Below are 22079 nucleotides of genomic sequence, written 5' to 3'. Positions count from 1 at the left end.
ACATATATATTGTAAATGGTGATTTTTATGTGTTTTTCTTTCTTTCTTTGGATGAATAGCTGTGTGAAAGAGGAGCCGTGTAACACCCGCGTGCTTCTTGCAATCCAGTCGCTTATTCCTCGCCTCCTTTCTGCGTGTTCTCCGCCCCGACCCCGACCGGCTAATTCACGTTTCCTCACCATCCGTCCCGACCTCCCTGACAGGTGGAGGGCAAGGAAAGGAAGGAAGAAGGAGAGAGAAATAAGCGCTTGGATTGCTTTGTACACCGTCGCGCAAGGAGCAGACTGCCAGGCTTTTATGTCACTAAGGGCTTGACCCCCCCCCCCCATTCCCTCCCACATAGCGCATGCTGGGCTCCGATTGGTCCGTACCAGCACCCCTGTGTGCTGTAGCCAGTGAGAGGCCAGCATGTATGTGGAGGAGCTGTGCTGATTATTTTGACTTGAGCCAATGGAGGGAATGCCTTTCCATACGTTCTGCTTGGCTAACCTGGCCCGGGCGCGCGCGCACGCACGTGTATGTCGACTCCACAAGGTATTAATAAATAGAACGGTGAGCGGGAGGGGGTCTTTTGGACAGGTGGGTTGTGTCAGTGGGTTGTCATGGTTATTTACAGGTATTGGGGTCCTACCCCCACCTTCATTTAACTTTTTTTTTTTTCATTATTTTTTTTTTTTTTCAGATTTTGCAAATCTGTCTAATCAAATCTGATTTCTATTTCCAATCTTTTGTGACACTAAAAACTAAAGTACATTTTCAATACTATTCACAACAGAATAGAGAAATGGTGAAATAAATTAAAAAACAACAGGTGGAACAATGCATTTTCCTGCAAATAAAATGAATGTTTAATACAATCAGAGTACGCTGTTTTTTTTCTGTATCTGTGTTTTAAGAAAAGATTCCTCTCTTTCTGTTCTGCATCAGCACGTTTGAGATTTTATTTTTTGAATCTAATTCAGCTTATCATTATCATTTGTTAAATATGATAAAAAAGCACACTCCCTTTTGCTGCTGAATTCAGAACGTGGATTTGTGCTAGCACACTGGAGGTAGAGTGCAAACAAACATGCTCTCATCGGAATCATGTGACCTGTCGTTTCTCATCGTAACTCATTTAGCAATTTAGGCTCACAGAGCCTGATCAGATAACAAATCATCCACACACTGGAACAGAGCCTGATCAGATAAATCATCCACACACTGGAACAGATCCTGATCAGATAAATCATCCACACACTGGAACAGATCCTGATCAGATAAATCATCCCACACACTGGAACAGATCCTGATCAGATAACAAATCATCCACACACTGGAACAGATCCTGATCAGATAAATCATCCACACACTGGAACAGAGCCTGATCAGATAACAAATCATCCACACACTGGAACAGATCCTGATCAGATAAATCATCCACACACTGGAACAGAGCCTGATCAGATAACAAATCATCCACACACTGGAACAGATCCTGATCAGATAAATCATCCACACACTGGAACAGATCCTGATCAGATAAATCATCCACACACTGGAACAGATCCTGATCAGATACCAGACCATGTGGCCCATCCACACAGAGGCTTAACTGTGAGGCAACAGCTGTCAATCATTGCATTGCTTTTGTTCTCACACAGGGCCAATATCATAGGCTGACCTTATGTCTCATTGTTGGATGAATTTGAATTTGAAATTTCATGAATGCAGGCGGCACGGATGGTGCAGTGGGTAGCACTGCCGCCTCACAGCAAGGAGGTCCTGGGTTCGAATCCCCGTCGGCCGGGGCCTCTCTGTGTGGAGCGTGCATGTTCTTCCCGTGTTTGCGTGGGTTTCCTCCCACAGTCCAAAGACATGCAGGTTAGGCTGACTGGAGAGTCTAAATTGCCCGTAGGTATGAGTGTGTGAGTGAATGGTGTGTGTGCCCTGCGATGGACTGGCGACCTGTCCAGGGTGTATTCCTGCCTTTCGCCCAATGTATGCTGGGATAGGCTCCAGCCCCCCTGCGACCCTGTTCAGAATAAGCGGGTTAAGATAATGGATGGATGGATGGAATTTCATGAATGCACAACAGTTTTTGAAGTTCAGAATTTTATTTGCTCATTGCTCTTAATAAATATATATTTTCATTATTTCAGGTTTCTACAGCAAAGTTGTCATTCTTTGTATAAAAAGGGATTTCCAAAAATAAAAAATCGTACACGTACACACAATATACTATACTGAAATATATTGGGGATTTTTTTTTTACCTGGCTACGAAATTGATTTGGTTCCACATTTCAGTTTATTTTCAGGTATTAAAAATTTGTCTATTCATTTAATGAACTAATTAAAAAGCACGTTTTTTTCAAGCTGCAGGTTTTTAAATTGTAAAATGAACATATTCTGTAAAAGTTTCTTTTTAAAGCACAGTTTTCTTCAGTTACACATGAATCAGTCCTTTGGATAAAATATTACACAGTGTTGCTCACACATCATACCAGCTGCATCATCTTGGTCACTGTCATGCACACATACTCAGTTGCAACCCCAGTTCTGCAGGAAATGTATAAACATCACAATCATAAACACATACAATGACTGACTTTCAAGACATCCAGACTGGGGCTGAAATAAACAACTTATAGCGCTGTAGCAAGACGATCAAACACTTGAAAAGTAACCTCAGGGAAAGTGTCTGGTTGGATGTTCCAGGCATACTACATCACATAGGTGGGATCTCATAGACATTATATATGGGTGGCTCTCAGAATGATAAGTGATGGGCAACCAATCACTTTCCCTGCGGTTTTTTGTGAGAATGGTTTCCTGTTTACACAGCGATGTATGCACAATGTCCAGATCGGTATCCTATTGCTGGTACTCTGTGATTGGCTATAGGCAGTCCCAGAGGGAAGTGTGATTGGCTGGCAACAGTCCCAGAGGGTAAGCTGCAGAGTTTCCGTGGTGCTCTGTGATTGGTTGTAGCGTTTCCGTGGATACACTTGGAGAAGCCCGCCTTTTCATGTGGAACAATTTGCATTTTTTTAAAAGTGCAAATAGACACAAACATGTAAACTTACAACACTCCAACAAGCAGGAGGAAGAAAGGAACAGGACAAATAATCGTGAAATAAAGGAAGAGAGTGAGAGTTGTGGGATGGAGAATGTATAAAGTTCCTTAGTTGTAAGAGGTGGAGAGTTGGTGGTGGTGATGGCTCTTTGCTCACAGGAAACAGAGGAGCCCCAATGGTGGCTGACGCATGCTTCCTGGCTCCTTCCTGGCATCTCCACTGAAAACATAGCCAGAAAGTGTCCTCCAACCATCACTGTCCTTGTTCTGTTGATTGTTACCAACAAACTCTGTGATTGGTGGAGCTCTCTCTCTGCTTTTTTTTGAGAAAAGTGACATCACAACCATCCCCAACCCTGATGAAGTACCACTGGGAGGGGGGGGGGGGAGTGGAGGAGTGGGGGGGGGGGGGCGCGTTATTTTCACCGCCCGTCTCCTTCTCAACCGCTCTTGGGCACTTTGTTCTTCTTGTTGAGGATGCTCATTAGACTCTTCGACATGTAGTACGGCTTCTGCACGGAGCCGTCGTTCCGCTCCAGATCTTCCACTGAAGGAGAAGGAGTACCATTGGGTGAAGCAAGCAAACGCTGTTTAACTTTGTACCTGTCTAACTACAAATGTGTGCCTGTGTACCTTTAGAACTGTTTGACTTTGTACCAGTATAACTACAAATGTGTACCTGTGTACCTTTAGAATGGTTTAACTTTGTACCTGTATAAAAGATAATTTATGCTTCTGCGACAAAGTGTCTTGGGACAAAATGTCTGCTGACAGAAAATTTGCTGCTGACTGGCTACTATAGCAACCAGCGTCTCCTCAAACCCTCCTCAAAACATGTCTTCATTCATAAAAACAGGTAGCCTTGTAGTAAACTAGTGTCCACACCACGGCAAACTTTTTTCTTCATTTCAGTCAACCAATCACTTCTGAAGGCCCTCTGTGTCCTCAAAAGTGTCGGCTTGATGACAAGGTTGCCGAATTTGTATCATTTCTGTCCGGGGATATGTTGCACGACACTTTTGACCAAAGCATAAATTAACCTCATACCTGCATAAGACGGTTCAGCTGTTTAGCAGCATCTCACAACAGCACCCCGGTACTGCTCCCAGTGGCCAGTGGGAGTATTGTATCACCATTATTGGTATCATCACGGATCTCTTTTAAACGTAGGTCTCATAATGACATAATCTTAAATATTCTTTGCATAAAGACAGAGTTTGGTAAGTCTAACTCTAAATGGAATGACCTGCAACAGTCTCTGTAATTGGACACACTCATTTCATTCAATGATTTTAAATTCACAATTTCTTACTTTTATTTTCTTACTTGTTTTATTTGACTTCATGGGTAATGTGTGTTTGAGATGGCATTATGGGTAATCTGTGTTTGAGATGACGTTATGGGTAATGTGCTGTTTGAGATGGCTTTATGGGTAATGTGCTGTTTGAGATGACGTTATGGGTAATATGCTGTTTGAGATGGCTTTATGGGTAATGTGTGTTTGAGATGGCTTTATGGGTAATATGCTGTTTGGGATGACGTTATGGGTAATGTGTGTTTGAGATGGCTTTATGGGTAATGTGCTGTTTGAGATGGCTTTATGGGTAATGTGCTGTTTGAGATGACGTTATGGGTAATATGCTGTTTGAGATGGCTTTATGGGTAATGTGTGTTTGAGATGGCTTTATGGGTAATGTGTGTTTGAGATATAGACTTTTTCTTTAATCTGCATTTGTTGTAACTGGTCTCTCTTGAAAAAAAGAGATCTTGATCTCAATGAGACCACCTGTTTAAATAAAGGAATATTAAAAATAATAATGCAAGGGTTGAACAGACATGCTCAAACACATTCCAGGTCAGCTGGTGTAACTGTCAGTGTCAGCTTTTCCCGGTTGTCATGGACACGGCGGCGGTACTCACGGAAGCAGAGGAAGAGGGTGTCCACGCACATGTTGTAGACGCTAAAGAACCCACTCGCGATGAGGTACGCACCCACCACCACGGTCTGCAGAACACACACAGGAACAGGACCCGGGTCAAACAGAACACACACAGGAACCGGGTCAAACAGAACACACACAGGAACAGGAACCGGGTCAAACAGAACACACACAGGAACAGGACCCGGGTCAAACAGAACACACACAGGAACAGGACCCGGGTCAAACAGAACACACACAGGAACAGGACCCGGGTCAAACAGAACACACACAGGAACAGGACTCGGGTCAAACAGAACACACACAGGAACAGGACTCGGGTCAAACAGAACACACACAGGACCTGGGTCAAACAGAACACACACAGGAACAGGACCCGGGTCAAACAGAACACACACAGGAACAGGACCCGGGTCAAACAGAACACACACAGGAACAGGACTCGGGTCAAACAGAACACACACAGGACCTGGGTCAAACAGAACACACACAGGACCCGGGTCAAACAGAACACACACAGGAACAGGACCCGGGTCAAACAGAACACACACAGGAACAGGACCCGGGTCAAACAGAACACACACAGGAACAGGACCCGGGTCAAACAGAACACATACAGGAACAGGAACCGGGTCAAACAGAACACACACAGGAACAGGACCCGGGTCAAACAGAACACACACAGGAACCGGACCCGGGTCAAACAGAACACATACAGGAACAGGAACCGGGTCAAACAGAACACACACAGGAACAGGACCCAGGTCAAACAGAGCACACACATATTTTACTCTGTCATGACAGGAATCTGTTGGATGGAACACAGGAACATGTACAGACCAAGTACAGACCAATCAATCTACCGTCACATTCCATTCACGAAAAGGGCTTACAATGATGGGCACCCAATAGTAGTTGAGCTGTTCGGCGATGAAGGTGTCTCCAGCCAACCTGATTCGTCCAGAGAAGAAGAAGAAAGCCAGCACCCCTGCAGGTGAAGAGAGGATGGGTTAACCGACCGACCAATCATCTCACTGCATCCAGGGTCCAATGGCAACAGCACAAGTTGCCATTTGAAAATCAAGAAGAAAGCATTACTGCAATATTATGTTATTAATATTATTATTATCATTTTATTTGACCCAGTTCTAGCACTAGTCTACAATGGGACATTGGGCCTGACATTCACAAATTATATTCCCATAAAAACAAATTATAATTTTTTTTTACTGAACACTATACAACTTCCAGTTATACATCTTTACAGTGGCAGCTGAATCAACTGCCGATGATTTCTTACCGACTCCTCCCACAACCAGCAGCTTCCCAAAGAACAGCAGCAGGTCCGTCACCTTATCCAGCACCACCACCCTGTGCGTCAGGGAAACAAGTCCCCAAACAAAACAAAATACAACAAAATTGTATTTTGGAAAAAAACTCCTGTATATCGATATGTGTGCGTGTGTATGAGTGTGTGCGTGTGTATATGCGTGCTTGCGTGAGTGAGAGTGTGCGTGTGTGTGCGCGTGTGTGTGAGCGTGTGTGTGTGTGTGTGTGTGTGTGCGAGTGCGTGTGAGTGCATGAGTGTGAGTGTGTGCGTGTGCGCGTGCGTGTGTGTGTGGACCTACCTAACGATGTTCCTCATTAAAAGCAGAAACGCATCCCTCGCCGAGACACAGAAGTTTTTTCCATATATGGCAATCTGTCAATCAAACAGCAGTGGAGTGTGACTGACTGGCTGACTCCCGCAGAGTCAAGAACTGAAACCTTACAGCCGATGGATAATACCCCTACATTATGTAATGGAACACACCTGACTGACTGACACTGACCCACATTGACTGACTGACTGAGACACTGACCCACACTGACAGACTGACTGAGACACTGACCCACACTGACTGACAAACTGACTGAGACACTGATCCACACTGACTGAATTACTAAGACACTGACCCACACTGACTGACTGACTGAGACACTGATCAATACTGACTGAGACACTGACCAATACTGACTGAGACACTGACCCACACTGACTGACAGGCAAATCAAAAGACTGACTGAAGCTTAAGCACCAGGAAACGTATGATGGACAGAGAGAGAGACACAGACTGACAGACTGACCATGATGTAGGCGTTTCTGTTGAGAAACTTGATGAATTTCTCCAGACACCAGAAGCAGCACTTCAAGCAGCACATGACAAAACGAGCACATCCGTTCTGCACAGCTGCAGAGAAAACACAGTGGTTACAGCAAATCACATCACAGAGGTTCAACAGAGAAAACACAACAGGTTACAGCAAATCACATCACAGAGGTTCAACAGAGAAAACACAACAGGTTACAGCAAATCACATCACAGAGGTTCAACAGAGAAAACACAACAGGTTACAGCGATTCACATCACAGAGGTTCAACAGAGAAAACACAACAGGTTACAGCGATTCACATCACAGAGGTTCAACAGAGAAAACACAACAGGTTACAACAAGTTTTCTCTGAGAATCAAAGAGGTTCTACTGAGAATCACAGAGGTCCTACTGTGAGTCGCTGAGGTTCAACTAATGATCGTCAAGGGTATTCTAAGAAAGAGGTACGTTTACCTCTAAACTTGTGGTCCAAATATTCCAATACGATCCGAATGAACTGGACGATCGTGAGGATCAGAGCACCGAATGCTAACGAACCCACATGGTATCTGCAGACAGAGAGAGAGAGAAGAGAGGGAAGGTGGGAGAGAGAGAGAGAAGAGAGGGAAGGTGGGAGGGAGAGAGAGAAGAGAGGGAAGGAGGGAGAGAGGGAGGGAGAGAGAAGAGAGGGAGGGAGAGAGAGAGAGAGAAGAGAGGGAAGGAGGGAGGGAGAGAGAGAGAAGAGAGGGAGGGAGGGAGGGAGAGAGGGAGAGAGAAGAGAGGGAAGGAGGGAGAAACAGGAAAGAGACAGGTAAGATACCATCACATTTCATTTGACACTTTTATCAAAAGCAACGCACAGTAAGTTCAGAACACAGGTCAGATAAGGTGAATTTAGTTATCCGGCGCCATGAACATCGGTGGCTAGACCGCGTTTCACACCCGACTCCCAGGTAAAAAGAGGCTGGAAAACCATCAGTTCTCGGACCTGGAGGACCGTGATTTGACGGTCCCCGGCTTACACGGTCCAATCCAAAACCTCACCTCAGGCAGCGTATGAAGGCCTGGGAGATGGGGAACATGGGGATGTCCGAGGGCTTGTTGAAGGCCCAGTAGTACGAGGCGAAGGCTCCGGCCAGGGTGCACTGGCCCAGGGCGATGACGAAGTTGACGCACCACAGGAAGGCCAGCACGTTGTAGATCTGCAGGTTGAAGAGGTTCCTCTGGAACAGGCCCTCGTTGTTGTACTTTATGAAGATGCAGCTCACCGACGGGCAGGTCGACTGGTAGGCCGAGGAGTTGAAGAGCTGAGAGAGAGAGAGAGAGAGAGAGAAAGAGAGGGTGGGGAGAAAGGGGGAGGAGGACAGCAAGGAAAAGGGTAGAGATTAGGGGGAAGTGGGAGGAAACAATCTCCTCCCATTTTTGTACAATCCCTCTAATTTCCACAATGTCCTCGTATTTCTCCAGAAGCTCCTCCCATGCATCATCTCATTTACATATAGGCCCCACCCATTTATATATAAGCTCCTCCCATGTCCATGTAATCCCCTCCCACTCCCCCACAGGCCACTCCCCAGAATGCCCCTCCCACTTCCATGCAGGCCCCTCCCACACACACACAGGGCCCCTGCCACATGCACACAGGGCCCCTCCCACACACACACAGGGCCCCTCCCACACGCACACAGGGCCCCTCCCACCCCCCAGGTACCAGAGGATCGCAGGTCTCGTTGCCGCTGATGGAGTCACAGTTGAGCTCCGTGGAGTTCAGGGCCACCATCCTGTACAGGGGCTCCCCAGACGTGGCCAGGTATCTGCGCATTCACTGGGTCAAAGGACACAACAGGGCTATGGAGGACACTGACCGGCTACACTGAGACTGCAGGCCACAGTACAGACAGCCACAGACCACTACTGACACATACGCACACTCTCACACACACACATACACACATACACACACATACCACTACACACACACACACACACACACACACACAGACACTCACACACACACACACACACACACACACACACACACACACACACACACACACAGTAGAGGATACAGGGCAGTGACACCCCAATAGGCCACACACACCACAAGCAGGGTGAAGGTGAAGAGGGGGTACACCAGTGCTGACATCATGTAGCCCACGGCCCTGAGGACAACAGACACACACAATCAGTTCTGACATCATCACCATCCCGGGCGGAATGGAATGGAATGGGGTGACATTGGCTCAGGTGGCAAGAGCAGTCATCTGGCAGTCGGAGGGTTGCTGGCGACGAGCTGGTCGGCGCCTCGCATGGCAGCCAATCGCCGTTGGTGTACGAGGGTGTGTATGAATGGGCGAATGAGGAGCATCAATTGTACTGCACTTTGGATAAAGGCGCCATATAAATGCCAACCATTTACCATTTACCATTAATAGAGTGTAAGAGGGGATTGTAACAGAGAGTAACAGAGTGTAAGAGGGGATTGTAACAGAGTGTAAGAGGGGATTGTAACAGAGTGTAACAGAGTGTAATGAGGGGATTGTAACAGAGTGTAACAGAGTGTAATGAGGGGATTGTAACAGAGAGTAACAGAGTGTAAGAGGGGATTGTAACAGAGTGTAACAGAGTGTAATGAGGGCTTTGTAACAGAGAGTAACAGAGTGTAAGAGGGGATTGTAACAGAGTGTAACAGAGTGTAATGAGGGGATTGTAACAGAGTGTAACAGAGTGTAATGAGGGGATTGTAACAGAGTGTAACAGAGTGTAAGAGGGGATTGTAACAGAGTGTAACAGAGTGTAATGAGGGCTTTGTAACAGAGAGTAACAGAGTGTAAGAGGGGATTGTAACAGAGTGTAACAGAGTGTAATGAGGGGATTGTAACAGAGAGTAACAGAGTGTAACAGAGTGTAATGAGGGGATTGTAACAGAGAGTAACAGAGAGTAACAGAGTGTAAGAGGGGATTGTAACAGAGAGTAACAGAGTGTAACAGAGTGTAAGAGGGGATTGTAACAGAGTGTAACAGAGTGTAATGAGGGCTTTGTAACAGAGAGTAACAGAGTGTAAGAGGGGATTGTAACAGAGTGTAACAGAGTGTAAGAGGGGATTGTAACAGAGTGTAATGAGGGATTGTAACAGAGTGTAACAGAGTGTAACGAGGGGAATGCAGTGGAGGTGAAGCTCGTACTTGCTGGACTCCTTGATGAGCGCAATGGCGATGAGGATGCGCTTCCGCAGGAAGATGAGCAGCAGGAGCAGAATGGCCTCCAGCACGGAGAGGATGATCACTGAGAGAGAGAGGGAGAGGATGATCACTGAGAGAGAGGAGAAGGGTTACACCCTGTACCTACTGGGAAAGAGAGAGAGAGAAAGGGAGGAATGGAGAGAGAGAGGGAGAGAGAGAGGGAAGGAGAGAGAGAAAGAGATGGACAGACTGATGGATGGACTCACAGAAGGCAAGCCAAGTGTCTTTAACCTGCAGGTACACAGAGAAATCTGTGGTGAAGCCCACTTCCTTGATGGTCAGGTCAGAGGACTTAAAGTTGTCATATTCCCAGTAGCAGTGCCAGATTCCTGAGCGCAAAGAAACAGGAAATGAGCAACAGAGACACACACACACACACATACACTCACACACACACACACACACACACACACACACATACACTCACACAGAGACATAAACACAGACACATACACTCACACACACACACACACACACACATACACTCACACAGAGACATAAACACAGACACATACACTCACACACACACACACACACAGACATACACAAACATACACTCACACACACACATACACTCACACACACACACACATACACTCACACACACACACATACATACATACACTCACACACGCATACACTCACACACACACACACATACACTCACACACACACACATACACTCACACACACACACACACATACACTCACACACATACAGATGTACACACACATACACACACACACTCACACACACACACACACACACACAGTCTCATAATCTCACATACACACACACAGACACAGACACACAGCCAGGCACTCACTCAGTCTCACACATTCACACACACACATACATACACACACACACAGACGTACACACACACACTTCCTCACCATAGGCTATGACAGCCAGCACTCCCACTATGAGGACCCACACAATCACTGCTGCAGTGAAGCGCAGGAGCAGGAGGAACATCAAACTGAGCACCATGGCTATGAGCAGCCCACTGAGAGAGAGAGAGAGACATTAACACTATACTGAGAGAGAGAGAGAGAGAGAGAGAGAGAGAGAGAGAGACATTAACACTATACTGAGAGAGAGAGACATTAACACTATACTGAGAGAGACAGAGAGAGACATTAACACTGTACTCTGAGAGAGAGAGAGAGAGAGAGAGAGAGAGAGAGAGAGAGAGAGACATTAACACTATACTGAGAGAGAGAGAGAGAGAGAGAGAGAGACATTAACACTGTACTCTGAGAGAGAGAGAGAGAGAGAGAGACATTAACACTGTACTGGGAGAGAGGGAGAGAGGGGGGAGAGAGAGGGAGGGGGAGAGGGAGGGGAGGAGAGAGGGGGGGAGAGAGAGAGGGAGGAGGGAAGGGGGAGAGAGAGGGAGAGAGGGGGGGAGAGAGAGAGGGAGGAGGGAAGGGGGAGAGTTAGTAAAGTACAGTGGCACCTGGCCACCAACAGAGGGCAATGTGGCTTTAAGATGGGCTCTTCCTCGGGAATGAGGGCTGGGGGGTCAAAGAAAAATGGCCCACTCACATGAGAATCCAGTGCCAGGAGGAGGCAAAGTCCTCAAAGATGCGCACTCCGACCTCCTCCGCGTTGAAACCAGACACCACGTCCCTAGGCAGGAAACACACGGAGAGGGGCGTCAGGGCACATCCCCGAACAACGGCTTCGCAGAACAGCAGGATTGTAGAACACAATTCTAGAATAGCAGGATTCTACAACAGCGTGGTCCTAGAACAACACAATTCTAGAATAGCAGGATTCTACAACAGCGTGGTCCTAGAACAACACAATTCTAGAATAGCAGGATTCTACAACAGCATGATTCTAGAACAACACAATTCTAGAATAGCAGGATTCTACAACAGCGTGGTCCTAGAACAACACAATTCTAGAATAGCAGGATTCTACAACAGCATGATTCTAGAACAACACAATTCTAGAATAGCAGGATTCCAGAATGTGATTGTTAAGAAACACGGCTGCATTCGGAAAAAAATAAATAATTAGAGTACAGGAAGGGCTGAGGTCTGTTTACAAAGGGGTGAGAAAGCTATGCATTAAAGCAGGGATAATCAAATCTGGCCCTCAAATCCAAATCCAGAACTGGTTTTCCTGGGTAATTAACTGAAAGATTTGTGCTACAGATTGGCCAGACTGGCTTCACACCTGACTCCCAACAAAGAGTGGGTGGAAAACCAGCAGTTCTTGGCCCTTGAGGACTGTGGTTTGATGATCCCTGCAGTAAAGTACAAAAGGTTTTTTTTTCTTCTTCATTTTAATTGATATTTCTCCAGGTAAAGTGCTTGCAATTGCTGAAACAGTTCTAAGATGTTACTCCACTCTAAATTTGCAACAATTTTTCCCATCTCTAAATATAAATTCATTGTGACTTATTATCATTATTATTATTATTATTATTATAAAAATTGCCTCTTTGCAGTGCAGTGCGTCAAAATCCAACTTTCATTCCGCAGTCAAAGTCACTTAGATCACATTTTTTCCCCACTGATGGTTGAGGTGAACATTAACTGAAGCTCCTGACCCGTATCTACATGATTGTATGCATTGCACTGCTGCCACACAATTGGCCAATTAGATAATCGCAATCGCAAGAACTCAGTGTATATTGACTGATTACAGTGAGAAAGGCTGACTTGTCTTCCTATAAATGTTTTGTTTGATTTAATGCCTAATGAGAAGACCAACATTGCAAGTGTTTAAAAGAATATGGAAGAACAAATAATGGACTTTGTTAATCAACTAATGTTTCAGATAAAATTGTTCTTAGATAAGGGATACAACTGTTTGTACAATAGGTAAGATTTTTATGTTAAAGCATTGTTACAAGACCAATGTAAATCCCTTCCTATTGTTGAAAAAGGCTCACCGACATGTTGAATCACCCTCTGCCTGTGTTTATAGTTCTTCAAAATACGCAGTTGACAGCCACTCTGTACCAAAACATTGTATAGCTGTACAATAATCAATAATTCAAGCTCATAGGATTAAAATTGGTCCTAATTGCCACAGCCAATGGCGTGGAGGGGGCGAGGGGTGTTCAACGTCAGCGCGTTCACAGAGAAGGGGGAGGGGTTAACAGTGTTGTGGTTTGAGGGTGTTTGTTGCTGCAATTCCTCTCTTGACCATTAGAAGTCCAAAATGACCTATTGTTCCTTTAATATTAGCGGTCACCTTTGCACGTTTCTTTCCAACCAATCAGACGCCTTCCTTGCACAGTTTTTAACAGTACACTTTTAGTCAATCCTTTAAGTAAAGTCAACGTTAAAAAATCAACACTAAAAATTGGACCCAAATGATAAACATAGTAAAAGCTGAATACAAGCAGAACACTAATGAGTCATTACTAGTAATGACACTAAAACTACATACTAAAGAGTATGGCAGAACACAGGTAGCACTAGGACTACAGACAAACAAATGAGTGAGCACTAAGACTGATATCACTAGAAGAGAATGGGGTCTAAGACTAAGATAGTAGCGCAACAACTCACGAGCCAGTCTGGGAACCTCTAAATGAGAGAGACAGAAACAAAGAGTTAATGTAATGGAGGATATCACAGCTTGTGTGTGTGTGTGTGTGTGTGTGTGTGTGTGTGTGTGTGTGAGAGTGTGTGTGCGTGGATGTGTGTATTGATGTGTGTGTGTGTGTGTGTGTGTGTGTGTGTGTGTGTGTGTGAGAGTGTTTTGCTGTGTGTGTGTGTATTGATGTGTGTGTGCAGTGATGTGTGTGTATGTGTGTGTGTATTGATGTGTGTGTAATTATGTGTTTGCGTGTATGTGTGAGTGTGTGTGTGTGTGTGTGTGTGTGGGTGTGTGTGTTTTACTGTGTGTGTATCGATGTGTGTGTGTGTGCGTGTGTGTGTGTGTGTGTGGAGAGTTCTTCATTGTGCAGTGTGTGTGTGTGTGTGTGTGTTTTTCATCTTCATTGTGTTTGCCTATATGCGGTGGGTGGGCGTGTTGTGTGCAGAGAGCATTGTGGGTAAACAGTGAGTCAGAGCAGGATGTGCAGAAGGGGTGGGGTTTACCCTGTGGCGTTCCGGATGGCATTGGCTGTATCGTTGGGAGAAGACATTCCTGGGAGGATGAAGTCTCCTGGAATACGGTCTAGAGATCCTACTGCAGGCAAACACCTTCCCAGCACTGAGAGAGAGATCATTCTTTACGATAATTCTTTATGACATTTTATTATTATTATTATTATTATTATTATTATTATTAATAATAATAATAATAATAATAATAATAATAATAATGATAGTTCAGATATTATTATTAATAATGTTAATATAAGAAAAAATATATTATATTTTCATTTATTTATTGTAAATGCATTCATTATTTTTCAGGATTATTATTATTTATCTGACATCAATTCGTTTATGTACCTATATGTACTTGCAACAGTGTTTTTTATATTTATTTATGCATTGCATTGTTTTTTGTAAAGCTTTGGCACATACACATACAGTGCCCTCCATAATGTTTGGGACAAAGACCCAGCATTTATTTATTTGCCTCTCTACTCCCCCCATTTCAGGACACAGCAATGTTATGCAAATTAATGCATTCATGCTCAGTATTTTGTTGCATATCCTTTGCATGCAGTGACTGCTTGAAGTCTGTGATTCATGGGCATCACCAGGTGCTGGGTGTCTTCTCTGGTGATGCTCTGCCAGGCCTGTATTGCAGCCATTGTTACCTCATGCTTGTTTTGGGGCTAGCCCCCTTAAGTTTTCTCTTCAGCACATGAAAGGCATGCTCAAATGAGTTCATGTGATTGACTTGGCCACACAAGACCATTTTTTAGCTTTGGAAAAAAACTTCTTTGTTGCTCTAGCAGTATGTTTGGGATCATTGTCTTGCTGTAGAATGAACCGCCAGTTCAGTTTTGAGGCATCCGCTTGAAGTTGAGCAGATATGATACGTTTATAAACTTCTGAATTAACAATGAAATAACAAACATCAGCAGTTACATCATCAGTGAAGATGAGTGAGCCAGTACCTTCGGCAGCCATACATGCCCAGGCCATAACACCCCCACCACCGTGTTTCACAGACGAGGTGGTATGCCTTGGATCTTAGGCAGTTCCTTCTCTCCTCCATACTTTGATACAAGTTAATCTTCTTCTCATCTGTCCACAAGACCTTTTTCCAAAACTGTGGTTGCTCTTTTAAGCGTCCATCAAACCAAATGCATAATAGTTTCTAATTCTAAAAGCCACAATAATCTGTATCCACTCAAAAACAGAAGATATTTTCAGCGAGAAAAAACACTTCCAATGTGTTTGAGCTTCTGTAACTTTGTTTTAGTAATATTCAGTGTAGTTTTCACTCTTAACAGGCACACCCCAAAGGATTACCTTACAGAAAAGACCAGGATTATGCTTATACTTAAAAGGGTTCAAGAATAGTAACCATTTTATTTTGGGTATGTCATTTTCAAGCTTGTGTTAAAAAAGGTTCCGATACTGAAGGGGTTAATCATGTTCCAAACAGGTGATTTTGGTAAGCCTAAGGTTTGGCCAATGTCTCTCACCGTTTTACTCTTTGTCCCAAACTTTATGGAGGGCACTGTATACTGCGTTATGTCATGACAATATGGAATTTTTGGAGACGGAGAAAGAGGAAGCATTGGAAAGTACGATAACATATCACTGCAAACACCTGCACTAGTGAAAGTATGTCAGTGAATTATAGTGTGGGACACTCCAACAGCCGCTATGTAGAGAGTCACACACACAGACACACAGAGACGAAGTGTCACCTGGGGTTGTAGGAATGGTGAAAAAAGGGCAAAGCTCTCGAGCAACAATCTCTTTGACGGGCTGAGAGAGGGAGAGGAAGAGGGAGAGAGGGAAAGAGGGAGGGGTAGGGAGAGAGAGGGAGGGAGAGGGAGAGAGGGTGAGAGAGGGAAAGGTAGGGGGAGAACCAGCCATGACCATTTAAACAGTTTGTCATGCATTAAAAAACGACAAATATTGAGCAAAAAAACACATGCATGCAAACGTGCCCACACAGGCACACAGGAGCAGGTCTTTCTTGAAAAACTAATTGTATTTAATTTCTCAGTGAGAAAACATATATAAATGAAGCACAAATGAAAAACACACACAGACAAGCTCACTAAAGTCTCTTCACAAACACACTCACTCACTCACTCACACACTCACTCACTCACTCACACACTCACCCATACACACACACACATGCTCACGCATGCACACACTCACGCACACACACACACACACACACACACGCACACTCATGCACACTCATGCACACTCATGCACGCACGCTCACGCACACACACACACACATGCTCACGCATGCACACACTCACGCACACACACACACACACACACACACTCACGCACACACACACGCATATGCACGCACACACACACGCACGCACACACATGCACACACACACACACACTCTCACACACATGCACGCACACACACACACACACACGCACGCACGCACACACACACACACACACACACTCACGCACGCACACACTTACGCACACACACACACTCACTCACACACACACTCACGCACACACACACGCACACACACGCACAGGCACACACACACACACACGCACGCACAAACACACACACTCACACACATACACACTCACACACACACATGCACGCACATACACACACACATGCATGCACACACACACACACGCACACGCGCACACGCATGCACACACGTACACACACGTACACACACACACACACGCACACACGCACACACACACACATACGCACGCATGCAAACACACACGCAAACACGCACGCACGCACACACACACACACAAACACACACACAAATACACACGCACACGCACACACACACACACACTCACACACACACACACGCACTCACGCACACAAACACACACACACACTCACGCACACAAACACACACACACACACACACACACACGGGAGCAGAGTGTGCTGTACCAGGTCTGTGGTGGCCAGGTCCAGGGAGGGAACACAGTACTCTGGTTTGGGAAAGTCCTTCGCCTTAGCAATGTTGAGGTAGAACCTCGGAGGCAACACCCAGAATTCAGTGGGGCACTGTTTTACACACACCTGCAAAGATACACTATTTTATTCCAGTGAGCTTTTGATACACTGTCACAGCTAGAGAGTGATGGACACACTGACAGACACACTGTGTGGTGAACAGGTGGCACACACATACAGGTATATCCACCTGCCACCCTCTCAGGGACTGTGAGATCATATGGAACACTAAAAATATGCAGAGCCCATATTTATTTATTTCTATTCAGTTTACTTTTTTCTTGCCCTTGATGTTCAAGTATTGTTTCATGTTAAATGTACATTTTAAAAGTAGTGTCTGAGTCTGACTGACAGACTCAGACACTGACATAGAAACACACTGACTGACTCAGACACTGACACACAGAGACACTGACTGACTGACTCAGACACTGACACACAGAGATACTGACAGACTCAGACACTGACACACAGAGACACTGACAGACTCAGACACTGACACACAGAGGTACAGACACAGGTACACGGGGTCACCTGACCTGTGTTGTGGGGCACTGTAGGCCATTCAGAGCAGATGCCATGATGTTGGTTACCGTGGCGCACTTTATGATATCAAAATACAGCACAGTGCTCTTCTCTCTGTCACAGAAAAAGACTGTTAGACTCATAACAGTGCACACAAAGTTTTAGGCAGGTGTGAAATGCTGTAAAATGAGAATGCTTTCAAAATAGAGATGTTAATAGATTACTTTTTATCATTTAACAAAATGCATGAACAGAAGAAAATTCTGAATCAAATCAATATTTGGTGTGACCACCCTTTGCCGTCAAAACAGCATCAATTCTTCTAGGCATACTTGCACACAGTTTATGAAGGAACTCGGCAGGTTGGTTGTTCCAAACATCTTGGAAAATTAGCCACAGTTCTTCTGTGGATTTAGGCAGCCTCAATTGCTTCTGTCGCTTCATGTAATCCCAGACAGACTCGATGATGGGGGCCATACTATCACTTCCAGGACTCCTTGCCCTTCTTTACGCTGAAGATAGTTCTTAATGACATTGGCTGTATGTTTGGGGTCTTGTCCTGCTGCAGAATACATTTGGGGCCAATCAGATGCCTCCCTGATGGTATTGCATGATGGATAAGCATCTGCCTGTTCTTCTCAGCATTGAGGAGACCATTAATTCTGACCAAATCCCCAACTCCATTTGCAGAAATGCAGCCCAAAACGTGCAAGGAATCTCCACCATACTTCACTGTTGCCTGCAGACACTCATTCTTGTAACGCTCTCCAGCCCTTCGGTGAACAAACTGCCTTCTGCTACAGCCAAATATTTCACATTTTGACTCATCAGTCCAGAGAACCTGCTGCCATTTTTCTGCACCCCAGTTCCTGTGTTTTCGTGCATAGTTGAGTCGCTTGGCCTTGTTTCCATGCCGGAGGTATGGCTTTTTGGCCGCAATTCTTCCATGAATTCCAGAAGACCACTTCTGACCAGACTTCTCCGCACAGTAGATGGGTGTACCTGGGTCCCACTGATTTCTGCCAATTCTGAGCTCATGCCATGTTGGACATCTTCTGATTGTGAAAGGAAGTAAGCATGATGTGTCTTTCATCTGCTGCACTAAGTTTCCTTGGCAGACCACTGCGTCTACGGTCCTCAACGCTGCCCGTTTCTTTGTGCTTCTTCAGCAGAGCTTGGACAGCACATTTGGAAACCCCTGTCTGCCTTGAAATGTCTGCCTGGGAGAGACCTTGCTGATGCAGTATAACTACCTTGTGTCTTGTTGCTGTGCTCAGTCTTGTTATGGTGTATGACTTCTGACATTAAACTGTCTACAGCAACCTCACCTTGGAAGCAGAGTTTGGCTGTTCCTCACCCTGTTTCAACCCTTGTACACAGCTGTTTCTGTTTCAGTTAATGATTGTGTTTTAACCTCCATATTAAATTGATAATCATTAGCTCCTGTTTGGTATAATTGGTTAATCACACACCTGACTATATGCCTACAAAATCCCTGACTTTGTGCAAGTGTACCTAGAAGAATTGATTCTGGTTTGAAGGCAAAGGGTGGTCACACCAAATATTGATTTGATTGGGATTTGTCTTTCGTTCACTCACTTTGTATTTTGTTAATTGATAAAAAATAAACTATTAACATTTCTCTTTTTGAAAGCATTCTTACTTTACAGCATTTTTTCACACCTGCCTAAAACTTTTGCACAGCACTGTACAGTATACACTCACAGAACACACACACATACAGTACACACTCACAGTATACACACACACACTCACAGTACACACACACATATCGTACACACTCACAGTACACACACACACACACACACACACACACACATACAGTACACACTCACAGTACACACACACATACAGTACACACTCACAGTACACACACACACACACACACACACACACACACACACACAGTACACACACACATACAGAGCATGCACACATTCAGAATCAGAGTACAGACACAGTACAGTACAGACCAGGCCTTTTGTGTACTTTTCTGAATTTGACTAAGTCTGCCTGGTGTACTGGAACAAGTGACTTGATCCCAGCAATGTAAACCCCACCCATGTGCTTCTCCTTGTAGGCTCAAATGCACCAGAAAAGTAATTGAATCCAAAACAAATACTATTTGAGCCAAGGTCCGGTTCACACACACTCAGATTATATATACACTCAGCCTGGTATACACACACGTAACGGGTGAGAGATTTCCCTGAGTCTGAGGTGGGATTTGAACCCCGGCCTCTCACATGTCCAAATATTTGTTGAACAAATGCGTTACCAGTCAGCTAAAGACAAACTCACCCCTAGTGAAGGGCAACGATGTTCATTTTAAATCTGAGGGTTACATCATCAGGGAGCGTTGTTGCGGTAACCTGCTACGAGCCTTTGCTTTCACTGTGCTTACCAGTGAACTAGCTGAGCTCACCCTGCTACACACACACACACACACTCACACACTCGCACACACACTCACACACTCTCACACACACACACTCTCTCTCTCTCGAGACGATCAGTTACTTGTTGAGTCCGAGGCCACAGAACATTCCGGTGGAGTTGCGGGGATAGAGGACATGGCGAGGATCACCGTACAGCCAGGCTGGGGAGACGTGGAGAGGGACACACAGATGAGTGTGTGTGTGTGAGTGTGTGTGTGCGTGTGTGTGTGTGTGTGAGTGTGTGTGTGTGTGTGTGTGAGAAAGAGAGAGAGTGCGTGTGAGTGTGTGATTGTGTGTGTGAAAAAGAGTGTGTGTGTGAAAGAGAGAGTGTGAGTGAGAGAGAGAGAGAGAATGTGTATGCATGGTGTGTGTGTGAGAGAAAGAAACAGAGTGTGTGTGTGTGTGTGTGTGTGTGGGGGTGTGTAAGGGATAATTTGTGTGTGTGCATGCACGTTCGAGTGTGTGTGCTATATTCAGGGCACACCTTATCAGGATCACCTCTTTTCTATTCACTGTTGACCTATTTCCTGTTTCCTGTTACCTGCGATAAGCAGAGTGTTTTATGGAGCTCACAACAAGGGCCGGGGAACAAAGGAACAAGGAGGAGAGGGGGATAGAAGGAGAAAGAGACAGAGAGAAAGAGAGGGATGGATAGAGAGAAAGAGAGAAGGAAGGAGAGAGAGATGGAGAGATGGAGAGATGTTGCGCAGGAGCAGAAAAGAGGGGTGTGTCCCAACACTCTAAAAGCGTACCCTCCTTTCCTCCAGTGCCACCTGGCCTCCTATCTGGAGCTATGGGGGGGGGGGGGGGGAAAGGAGGAAAGGAGGAAAGGAGGAAAGGAGGATAGAAGGATAGGAAGATAGGACACGCTGGGACACGCCCAGGCACGGAGCACAGGGGGGCAGAATCTTACCCATAATTCCCACCACCAGGTACCCTGCGATGGCAGCCATGAAGAGAATACAGCAGATGATGTCCGTGCAGCCCCTGATGGAGAGACAGGTTTCATTTGTAGTTTTTTAAAATTTTTACCATTATTAAGAAAGGCCCGACCCCGCCCCGTCACTGAAGGTCCACACACCCTGTAGAACTTACTGCCGTGCATTACACACACACACACACACACACACACACACCCTGTAGAACTTACTGCCGTGCATTACACACACACACACACACACACACACACCCTGTAGAACTTACTGCCGTGCATTACACACACACACACACACACACCCTGTAGAACTTACTGCCGTGCATTACACACACACACACACACACACACACACCCTGTAGAACTTACTGCCGTGCATTACACACACACACACACACACACACCCTGTAGAACTTACTGCCGTGCATTACACACACACACACACACACACCCTGTAGAACTTACTGCCGTGCATTACACACACACACACACACACACACACACCCTGTAGAACTTACTGCCGTGCATTACACACACACACACACACACACACACCCTGTAGAACTTACTGCCGTGCATTACACACACACACACACACACACACACACCCTGTAGAACTTACTGCCGTGCATTACACACACACACACACACACACACACACACACACACACACACACACACCCTGTAGAACTTACTGC

The 22079-nt window shown here is 45.4% G+C and overlaps 1 protein-coding gene across 1 annotated transcript in view; it reads right to left on the bottom strand.

Annotated features, from left to right (window-relative positions):
• Positions 1–3446: 3446 nt before the first annotated feature.
• slc44a4 (solute carrier family 44 member 4) overlaps positions 3447–22079 on the bottom strand; it is a 27828-nt gene continuing 9195 nt past the window's right edge. The window contains exons 3-22 of the mRNA XM_061255243.1: positions 21361–21434; positions 20530–20608; positions 18003–18102; positions 17398–17529; positions 16184–16244; positions 14445–14559; positions 11926–12009; positions 11271–11383; positions 10580–10702; positions 10317–10416; positions 9200–9292; positions 8842–8944; positions 8175–8437; positions 7605–7699; positions 7125–7228; positions 6626–6699; positions 6298–6368; positions 5891–5985; positions 4978–5062; positions 3447–3604 (exon numbers count right to left, since the gene is read on the bottom strand). Coding sequence (XP_061111227.1) covers positions 3498–3604; positions 4978–5062; positions 5891–5985; positions 6298–6368; positions 6626–6699; positions 7125–7228; positions 7605–7699; positions 8175–8437; positions 8842–8944; positions 9200–9292; positions 10317–10416; positions 10580–10702; positions 11271–11383; positions 11926–12009; positions 14445–14559; positions 16184–16244; positions 17398–17529; positions 18003–18102; positions 20530–20608; positions 21361–21434 — 2071 coding nt within the window. The 3' untranslated portion in view covers positions 3447–3497. The remainder of the gene's footprint in view (positions 3605–4977; positions 5063–5890; positions 5986–6297; positions 6369–6625; positions 6700–7124; positions 7229–7604; positions 7700–8174; positions 8438–8841; positions 8945–9199; positions 9293–10316; positions 10417–10579; positions 10703–11270; positions 11384–11925; positions 12010–14444; positions 14560–16183; positions 16245–17397; positions 17530–18002; positions 18103–20529; positions 20609–21360; positions 21435–22079) is intronic.

This window comes from Conger conger, chromosome 9 (genome assembly GCF_963514075.1).
Source record: "Conger conger chromosome 9, fConCon1.1, whole genome shotgun sequence".
Lineage (NCBI taxonomy): Eukaryota > Metazoa > Chordata > Actinopteri > Anguilliformes > Congridae > Conger > Conger conger.
The sequence above is the reverse complement of the archived record's forward strand: the minus strand, read 5'-3'. Positions and strand labels throughout refer to the sequence as shown.